The 10458-nt window shown below is 40.8% G+C and overlaps 1 protein-coding gene across 1 annotated transcript; it reads right to left on the reverse strand.

The window, feature by feature from the left end:
- Positions 1–1382: 1382 nt before the first annotated feature.
- Positions 1383–10186, reverse strand: LOC105441314 (SAP30-binding protein-like). The gene is made up of 8 exons (XM_030993422.1): positions 10069–10186; positions 7367–7577; positions 6664–6887; positions 6106–6240; positions 5575–5654; positions 4486–4598; positions 3599–3775; positions 1383–2607 (listed from the first exon to the last, which is right to left on the reverse strand). Exons 2-8 carry the CDS (start codon positions 7566–7568, stop codon positions 2399–2401), a joined length of 1140 nt encoding a protein of 379 aa, XP_030849282.1. The 5' UTR covers positions 7569–7577; positions 10069–10186; the 3' UTR covers positions 1383–2398.
- Positions 10187–10458: the final 272 nt, after the last annotated feature.

A 10458-nucleotide genomic window follows, 5' to 3' on the forward strand; every position in this document is an offset into this window, starting at 1 on the left:
ACAGTGTATGCACATTCCAGCCAGTCGCCATTTTACAAGCGCACACTTGCTTGTTCACCCACATTGACGTTCGCATCCTACCGGGTACCCACTTAACACCTGGGTGGAGAGTAGCAAGTGCAGGTAAATATCTTGCCAAAGGATATTTGTGCCGTGTCGGGATTAGAACCCTCGACCCTCGCATCTCCAGTTAAGCGCCTTCAGTGAAAAAAATACACGGGGGCTCAGGGCGAAATAGCCCCCGAAACGCCCAAAGAGCCCTCGAAGATCAGAAAAGAGCCCCCATAAATTTGCATAGAGTTCAATGCAAAACAAATTTTAGAGTGTTATTTTTATGCAGGCAAGCTTAAAAAGTAGCCCCCGAAAAATAAATATTAATTTTTTCCCTGAGCGCCTTAAACCACTTTTACAGATGTTTATGGTATGGAATGTGCAGTAACCATTGAAAATTATCATAATTAAATTCTTTATTTGTTTGGAGGATTGCTTGTGTTTCGAAGGAATAACAATTGCCCCATATTCATGTTTACTGCACAGTCCATGATTACATAATCATTATATATGGGGCAATATCAATCAAGTATGATAACATGAGAGATATAAACGCTAAAACTTGAATTGCAGAGCCTTTTTTGAGAAGTTAACATTCTCTCTTAAAGGTAAAGACCAGTATTGGAAACGCCCCAATTTAAAAAAAAAAAGTAAGCTCTTATTACCAATCATGTGAAAGAATATGTTTTGACCAATACATGATGATAACAATTTTGCCGGGAAACCGCCTACTAATTGATATATTTGGTAAATTATTTTATCTATTGGTGTGTGAGAGATAAACGCGTGTGCGTAGTCCCATATACATCTTTCAGTGCTTGTAAGTACTTTACGATGACTGGTCCAAATTTCTTATCATTTTGATGATTCGAGAACCTTGCAGTACACACCAATACTTATATGCTAGATGATCAACCTTTTCTGATCGATTCCACAATGTTTCTTTAACCAAGTTCTTTCCCTCTTTACCAGTATGCATGAAATGTATAGCATCCTCGACACATTATAAAGCAAAACAAATCACAAAATTTTGTACATGAAAAATTTGTTCAGTTTATTATGTGAAATATTTACAAAAATTTACAATTTCCCTCTTGAGAAATACAGGTTAATATGCCATATTTGATTCTCCAATTAAGCCCTAGGTCTGGTATTGTACTAATTCAGGATTAAATTCATGTTGCAATAAGGAAGCTTAACCCTCATGTGTAGCAGAACACATACATGTCTAAGGAATGTTGGATGTAATCAAAATCCTGGAGGGTCAATACACAAATTAATTATTAGATCCCTTGAAGGTAGTCTTGTTGAGTTTGGTGATGATTTTTTTTTAAATAATATGATTCTCAAGATACACATATTCAGTGCAATTTTCACTGCACATTGATGACTATAAAGAGAGACAAAGAGAGAGAGAGAGAGTATGAGAGAGAGTGAGAGACAAAGAGAAAGAGAGAGAGGGGGAGTGGAGGAGAATGAGCAAAGAGAAGAGATTCTCAAAAAATACGCCTTACTGAATGATAAAAGCTTGAGAGTGAGAGGGAGGGAAGTAAGAGAGTGGGCAACAGTATAAGAAGATGGAGGGATATAAAAACTTAAAGAGGGCTTTCAAATATGGCAAAGGCAGAATGGAGAAGTCCTGTTCAAGACCAAGTTAGTGCACTTGATAAGGCCTTCATTCTCAACTACCATCTTTCTCTGACATTCTTGCACTAAAAGGGAATCCCGATTACACCATCACGTAGATAAATAGTTGTTTAAATTGCATCTAAGCCGAGATAGTATTTCTCCCCCTTCTGCTCATGTATCTATCAAGATAACCAGTGATAAATAGATTGCAGTTGTATTTGAGACAACCTTTGCTATTTTATCCACCTTCGGCTAATGCATCTGTCAAAGCAGCACAATCTTTCGTTAGCTATCTAGATGAGACAGTCCTCGCCATTTCATCACCTTCTCATAATGCCTTTGTCAAGACAGCAGACCAGGCGCAGTGACAAACAGTTTCCAGCCACACATGAAATGGTCTTCGCTATTTCTCCACCTTCTGTTTCTTAATCGCTCCTATCGATGAGATGGCCGTTGTCTTGGATCCTGCGGCTGGGGTGGTCGTTGAGATGCCCATTGAGGTGGGGATGGTGGAGGTGATGAGGGCGATAGTTTTCAAGTCATGCACAAGTTAGCCTTTGCTATTTCTACACCTTCTGCTTCTTAATCGCTCCTATCAGCGAGATGACCGTTGTCTTGGATCCCTGGCCGACGTAGTAGTCAAGACGACGGTCGAGGCTGAGATGGTGGTGGTGGTGATGAGGGCGATAGTTTCAAGTCATGCATAAGATAGCCTTTGTTATTTCTCCACTTTCTGTTTCTTAATCGCTCCTATCGATGAGATGACAGTCGTCTTGGATCCCGCTGCCGAGGTGGTCGTCGAGACGCCCGTTGAGGTGGGGATGGTGGTGGTGATGACGGTGATGATGGGGCGTTGCATCAGCGGTACCGGAGCGGGGAGGGTTTGAGCTGGATTGTCCCACTTGCTTTTCCTCTTTTTCTCTTCTTCTGATCCAAGGCAGAAAGGCAATGGGAAAGGAAAAGATGAAAAATAATGAGGAAAATTCTTCTACTGACATATATATATATATATATATATATATATAATAAAAATTGATGAGGCCAAGTTTTCATGACAGGAAAATTGGATTCTTTTGTTTCTTCACATGTAAAAATGTAGTTAGAGATCATGCTGAATGCACTGTAATAATTATATTTCTATTTGAGAATTTTGAAATGAATTCAAGAAATATAAATCAATGTCTAACCATAAATTGATACAACTCCACAAACGAACAAAAATGACAGCACACACCATCACCAAACACCATTATCAAAACTCTCTAGCCACCAAATTCATCAAACATCACAGCTCTACATACCATGGCTGGTACCCCGATTGGTGGGTCATGTCAATGATACCATGTATTCCTACGATTTTCACCACCAAGCATCATGAGAAAATCCTAGTCACAAACGCCATCACAAATTGTCGCCCAAGCTCTCCCTATCATGTTAGGTGACAGAAAAGTGACACCTGCCAACGCAAATCATTAGAGCTTTACATACCATGGCCGGTACCCTAAGTTGTGGTGAACACCAATGGTAACCACAATTTCCTGTGGTTCTTTTCTACAGATATCAACACCATCAAATACACATCATCAAAACTCTACAGCCACCAGTACCACGAGACATCATCTTCAAAGCTCTACATACCATGGCCGGTTCCCTGATTGATGGAGGTTAATGGTATCACTATTTCCTGTGGTAATTTTCTACAGATATCAACACCATCAAAACTCTCCAGCCACCAGCATCATGTGACATCAACATCAAAGCTCTACATACCATGGCCGGTACCCTTATTTGTGGTGGATATCGCTGGTACCACTATTTCCCGTGGTAATTTTCTACATAATCAACACCATCAAATACACATGATTAAAACTCTACAGCCACCAGCATCACGAGACATCATCATCAAAGCTCTACATACCATGGCCGGTACCCTGATTGATGGTGGAGGTTGATGGTACTGCTACTCCTGTGGTACTCGTGACCAGCGGTGCCTGGATCTGTGTCTTCCTCACCACGCCAGTCACAAACTCCACCTTGGTCTTCTCCTTCTTGTCTTTCTCTTTCTTCTTCTGTATCTCCTCTCTCTGTGCTTTGGCTAGAATCGGTACAAAAGTAGAACATTCATTCTTTGTTTTATCTCTGTTATTTACTACAGGATTCACTACCAACCTGAAGGAGTTTATCCCAAAGCCCTGTGCAAAACCAAGTGGCAGCGACCTCCCAAGAAAAGCCTGGGTCAACCTAAACCGTATCAGAACTGGAGTTGGCCGTACACAATATTTCCTACATAAAATTGGAGCTGAATCATCACCAAACTGCGCCTGTGGGGAGATCCAAACTATGGATCATGTCATTGATGATTGTCCGATCTACAAATCCCCTCACGGTGCTTCAGGACTTCGCGAGCTCGATGATGAAACAATCTGTTGGCTTAATAAGGATCTTCCTATCTAGATGATGTACTCCCTGATATTCTTTGCACGAACGAACTACAGGATTCACACACAGTTGTTGAATATGCTATTCAGCACCACTACTGAGATACTCCCAAGTATACTTCAGGATATTAAAAGAAAGCTATCTAAGCTCACGTCTTCTTTGTGGTTATACTTGACACGGTCTTTTAACAAATTTGTTTGTTTGGGGAGGGAATACTTTGATCTAAATGGTTTATATTCAATAGGGCTTTGGCCCATCAGGTGTCATTTGACAAAATGAAACCCTTAACTTAAACCTGTTGTTGAAACAGTTTTACCTTTCAAACAAAAGAGGAGTGAAGTGGATATCACAAGAGCTGTGACTTACCTAGAGCCTCGTAGTAAGAGCTTTCTTTCCAGCTGTAGGGGTCGTACATGTCTTTTGGATAGTTTGTACCTAGCTCGTCGACGCCAAGAAAGTTGATCATTTTTTCATATATACTGCAGAGGAAAAGTAGAAATAGGAAATAATACAATGAAATGCATTATGACAGTCAAAGTTTTTGACTTGACTGCACTGTAGCTAATTAGCTTGTACCGGTAGTTACAGTCATTTCTTTCAAATATCTCCCACCTACCCCTTCCCTCCATTTCCTCCCTCTCTTCTCTCTCTCTCTCTCTCTTGTCCCTCTTTCTTCCCATGTTCCAACGTTCTCTCCCCATCCCTCTCTCTCTTATCCTTTTTTCTTCCCACCCTCTCTCTATCTCTCATTTCTCAAAAATGAAAGACAGGAGTTTGTGCTTGTAATCTAGTTAGCTAGTTGGCTGGTAGTTCCACAAATCTTGAGTCACTTGAATTGCCTCACCCCTTCTCTCTCTATTCACATTACCCCCACTGCAGCTAATAAGCTTGTAGTTACATTCATTTCTTTCAAATAACTCCCCCCCCCCCCTACTTTCCTCCCTCTCTTTCTCTTTTTCTCTCTTTCCCTCTCTTGTCCCTCTTGCTTCCTAACTTCTCTCTCTCATGTCCTTCTTTCTTCCCACGCTCTCCCCCCCCCCCCCCCTCTCTCTCTCTCTTGTACCTCTTTCTTCCCCCACGCTCGCTAGCGCTCTCTCTCTCTCTCTCTCTCATTTCTCACAAAATGAAAGACAAGGGTTTGTGGGTGTAAACTATTTGGCTGGTAGTTCCCCAAATCTTGAGTCACACAAATTGCCTCACCCCCTCTCCATCCTTGTCTCCCTCCTCCTATCTCTGTCTGTCTGTCTTTCCCACCCCCTCCCTCCTTCCTTCCTTCCTTCCTTCCTCCCTCCCTTCCTTCCTTCCTTCCTTCCTTCCTTCCTTCCTTCCTTCCTTCCTTCCTTCCTTCCTTCCTTCCTTCCTTCCTTCCTTCCTTCCTCCCTCCCTCCCTCCCTCCCTCCCTCCCTCCCTCCCTCCCTCCCTCCCTCCCTCCCTCCCTCCCCTCTCTCCACTCACCTTGGATTACGGAAGTCTTTTCTTCTTTGGATGATTTGGTTCAGATTTAGGTTCTTCTTGTAATAAGAGCTTATTTTCTCCTGCAACAATAGAACATAGAAAAGACAATTCAAATGAATTAGAGAAATACAGTTGAATATTATCAAGTGGTCTTAATCATTTTATCTTAACATTTTAACATGTGAATTTACTTCAGCAACATCACCATAATCATCATCAAATATTATAATGCCGGTTGTAATTGTCATCCTTGCCGTAATCATCGCGTCATCTTCATCATAACCATCATCATCATCATCATCATCATCATCATCATCAACATCAACATCATTATCATCATCATCATCATCATCATCATCATCATCAACAACATCATCATGAACATCACTACCACCACCACCACCACTTTCATTATAACTAAATTGCCATCATCATCATCGTCACTACAATCATCTCCATCATCATCAACACCACTACCACCACCACTTTCATTATGACTATTGCCATCACCATCACCATCATCATCATTACCTGAAGATGTCTGGAGCATCTACCCGGGGGTTCTGGAGGTAGAGTTACTTCCTCCGCGCTCAGCCGACGAATCTTTTGTGACAACGCCGATTCTGGTAATGACATGGAGGCATTAAAGTAGGAGCTGTCGACAAGCTGAAAAGACAAAGAATGGCAAAAATGCTAAGTACATATTTTTCCTCTACATGGTACCTGAGCATTAATACAAATTCTAAGAAAAAGTGGTGTTCTTTCAGCAATCAAGGATTTTAAATATGGAGTAGTAAAAATGCCCCCCACCCCCCTTTCCGAGAAGAAAGCATTAACCTGAATGATGCATACTTTAATCTAACAAAGGCTATGATTGCAGGGCCCTCAAGGAGAACAGTATTAACACCAATGAGGCTACCCAAGTAAACAAAGCATATTACAATCATCATTACTACTAGTACTACTATTACTCCTACTACTACTACTACTACTACTACTACTACTTCTACTACTTCTACTACTACCTACAACTACTACTACTACTTCTACTACTACTTCTACTTCTACTACTACTATTAATATTATCACCTTTCCTTTGTCAACTTTGACCCTGTCTTCAAGGTCATCCCCCGGCGAGAGCTTTGCTTCCAACCATGATTCGTCATGGTAGTCGCCCTCCTCTCCCCCACCCTCCTTCGATCTCCTTCCACCGTCATCGTCCTCGCCCTCGTACGCCACAAGGCCTGTCGTCCTCGTCCCCTTGCTCTCCTCTCGTTCGTAGGACACCAAGCTCGGGGCGTTTGATGATGGACCTGAAATTAGATATTAATGGAGAGTTTCATTATAATATGTTCATTTATGTAGCGCTCTCAAACAATTGGTTTCACAGTGCTTAATATTGAATAAAGGTGGGGAAATCAGTTAAATAATGCGTCTTAAAGTTGTCTAGTGTAGTTTGCTGTACGGTTGATCCGGGGCGGTTGATTCCAGAGACGGGGTGCATATGATTGAAAAATGAAAAGCACTGTCATATTATGTCAATGTGACCATCCCTTACATGTACACGCATGCATCTTGTTGCAGCCTATCTGCACTAGTTTGGCCAGGAGGGACTAGACCTCCCTGCGAGGTCACTGGAAGGTAGTTATCTCATCAAATCAGCTCTCAATAAAGATAAGAAAAAGGAAACCACGGGGATCAATGGATACCGCTTAGGCATTGTTGGCTATATAGAGGACGAAAGTAAGTACAAGTAGTGCTGTCCCGCTTTAATTAAAGCCTTCCTACTCACTTGGGCTTTCCTTGAAACTCCGCTCCGTCTCGCTCATCTGCATGGCTTCTATTTCAGCATCTTCATCCCCAACTCTCTCTTCTTCCGGGATGCTCTCCATTACATCCTCCTCATCATCCTCTCTCACTCGTTCCTCATCTGAATCCGACGTGTAGCTGACGAGATGCGTCAGGCGCCGCATGCCTCCGTCGTTGTGCGACATGGTTACAATCTGTAATGGAAAAAAAAAAAATTTTAGCGTATGATATATGAATAGGGAGGGACCTGTTTCATGAAATTTGTTATCAATATCAAGTACAAATAATAAATATTGTCTGTACTAGAAGTGCTAGCCAAAAGATGACAAAAGATAACAAAAAAGTAATATTACACTTCAAGTCTTCAGTAGGCCTATATAGTGTCGTTTTTATTTCCAATTTTTGGAGGATTTTGAAAATTATGAAGTTCAACTTCTAACATTTACTTAATTTTGGAGCAATGTCAACAAACAACAATTTTACAACTACAGTCTACAAGCGGTAAGGGCGCTGGTTGGAGAATAAGGATCATCCACATAAATGAGGTATGCTTCGTAAACGCAGGCAGACGCCTCCTAAAAAATAAGATTCTTATTTCCGATCTGCACGTTGGCGATGCAAATAAAACCCATTAGTGATGATGCTCCTTCCTTGATGCTTTTCACACTAACTATAAATCCTCGGGAAGGCAGACAACCAATAGAACCTAGTCTACAAGTTGACGGCGCACTGGGGGTATTTTATTATGCAGAATCAGTTTTTCGCATTGCCATTGCACGGATCAGGAATCCTACACCCGGCCCGCAGAGCGTCGAAGAAAACAAAAATCTGCAAAAATGAGGACGATCTTTATTGTTTAGTACACCATTTGTCAGCGTTTACGAGGATATCCTCATTTATGCGGACGATCCAGCCCCCTAATGACAAGACGGATATTTCATTTCATTTCATTTATTTTCATATTTCTCATAAACATACGTATATTTCAAATGAAGTACAAATTTTTTTTTTCAATAACACATAATAATAACAAAGATAAGTGGTCAATATGAATTTGTGATTTAACTAAGAGAAATATGATGGGACCTACATGAAAGCAAGCTTGTAAGGCTGTAGGCCCCAGTAAAGTAATTGTGGTAATAAATGGAGGACGGATATAGGGTCTACATGTAAATAGTGACCAATCTAAATGATTAAAAATAAAAGGAAATAATAATAAACTCTAAGAATAGCTCTAAGAAGGTGACTACTAAGAAGCCGGCCGCCCACCCACCGGCTGCCGAGATGGTTGCTACAGCAACCATATGATAGGTCTAACAATTTTATAATTTAAATATTAACATCAAGTGTGGAAGAACATCAGTTAAGACATGTTCCCTGAAAAGCATGGCTCTTCAAATGCCTTCATATTCTAAATATGCATGTAACATCGTAAAAATCGGGGGCCGGCTTTTTACGCCACGTGTTCGTGTAGTCCCATATACATCTTTCTGTGCAAGTGTTTGTAACTTTACCAAGACTTGGCCAAATTTCTTATCATTTTGATGATTCCAGAACCTTGCAATACACACAAATTCTTATATGCTAGATGATCATCCTTTTCTGGTCGGTTACACACCGTTTCTTTCACAATGCAATCGCATGACCAGAACTCAACTTCATCTTTAACTAGACTATCACTTGTTCTGCAGACCTATTTATTCAGTCTCAGACTTTGCTTCCACAAGTTCCAACTAGACTAGAGTCTAGCTTAGACTCTATATCCACACACAAAAAAACATCAACAACATCAGTAGGGGCGCTGGTCCGAGAATAAGGATCGTCTTTGTATACGCGGACCAATGCGTCCTCAAAAACAAGGATCGTCTGCAAAATAGCAGATGTGCCATATTTTTTGATCTGCACATTGGCGATGCAAAAAACGGATTCCGGGATGATTTTCTTGATGCATTTTAATTTTTACATTGACTTTGTACAGAGACCTTCACATTATGAGCAATAAATCCTTGGGAAGACGGACAACCCATAAAAGTAGATGGTCAACCAGGGTCATTTTCCCCTGGGGAATCCAAATTTGGCATTGCCAGCGGGCGGTTCTGTAACCCGAAACCCGCAGAGCGCCAATGAAAAAAATGTCTGCGAATATGCAGACGATCCTTGTGTTATAAGGAAGCATTTTGTCTGCGTTTATGAGGATATCCTCGTTTATGAGGACGATCATCATTCTCGGACCAACGCCCCTACTGAATGTCCAAATTCTGAAACGGAGTCAGTGAAAGCCGACTCTGACATGACAAGTCTGAGCTGATCGAGTTTGCTTAAAAACAAGCATTCAAGGATCTATTACGGTACTCATAGCTCCTTCAAAATTTTGCACTTTCCTCTAGATCTAGGCTAAATCTGACTTTATTTTGCTTTGTTCTTTGCTAGACTACATCCTTGACCTTAATGACCGGAATAGCCTTCCCCCAAACACACCATTAATTGCGCATTGATCAAAACTTCTGCGAACCGAAGGACGCCGACAATTTACAAATTACGATTCAACATAACACATACAAATCTAGAAATAGAATCTATATGGACAAGTCACAATTAATCTTGCACAAATAACGATCAGAAATGTTGAATATTAACGACACATAAACTATTAATGCCAATTCACTTTTGCAAAGATCTTCTTACCTTTACTTCAATAGACGATCTGCATTGATATGATACATTTACGGTCCTCACAACTCGGCCAACGAAAATCCGACCCTGCGTGTAGCTCGACCCAGATCCTGTCCACTTGTCTAGCGCAGGGTGACTCCGGATTTTTTTTTAAAATAAATAATAATAAACCCTATTCAATGTAGTGGGGCGCATTTCTATAAAAATGCTCAAGGGCATCATTTATCATCTCGGTAACAGGCCTATCGACCTTATCAATATATATGAAGGCATTATATTATGCTCCAGTAAAAAAACATTTTAAAAAGAAGAAGAAGAAGTGAAGAAACTAGAAGAAAAAGACGAACAAGAAGAAGAACAACGAGAGTAGAAGAAGAAGAAGAAGAAGAAGAAGAAGATGAA

This window comes from Strongylocentrotus purpuratus, unplaced genomic scaffold (assembly GCF_000002235.5).
Source record: "Strongylocentrotus purpuratus isolate Spur 01 unplaced genomic scaffold, Spur_5.0 spur5_scaffold_20, whole genome shotgun sequence".
Classification (NCBI taxonomy): Eukaryota; Metazoa; Echinodermata; class Echinoidea; order Camarodonta; family Strongylocentrotidae; genus Strongylocentrotus; species Strongylocentrotus purpuratus.

What these genes read in the sequence shown, in the direction of transcription:
- LOC105441314 (XM_030993422.1), bottom strand. Translation starts at nt 7,568, where the DNA reads ATGTCGCACAACGACGGAGGCATGCGGCGCCTGACGCATCTCGTCAGC. An exon ending in TCAAAGTTGACAAAGGAAAG is followed by an intron (nt 6,241 to 6,663) that starts GTGATAATATTA and finishes TTGTCTTTTCAG; the next exon opens with CTTGTCGACAGCTCCTACTT. An exon ending in GATGCTCCAGACATCTTCAG is followed by an intron (nt 5,655 to 6,105) that starts GTAATGATGATG and finishes CTATTGTTGCAG; the next exon opens with GAGAAAATAAGCTCTTATTA.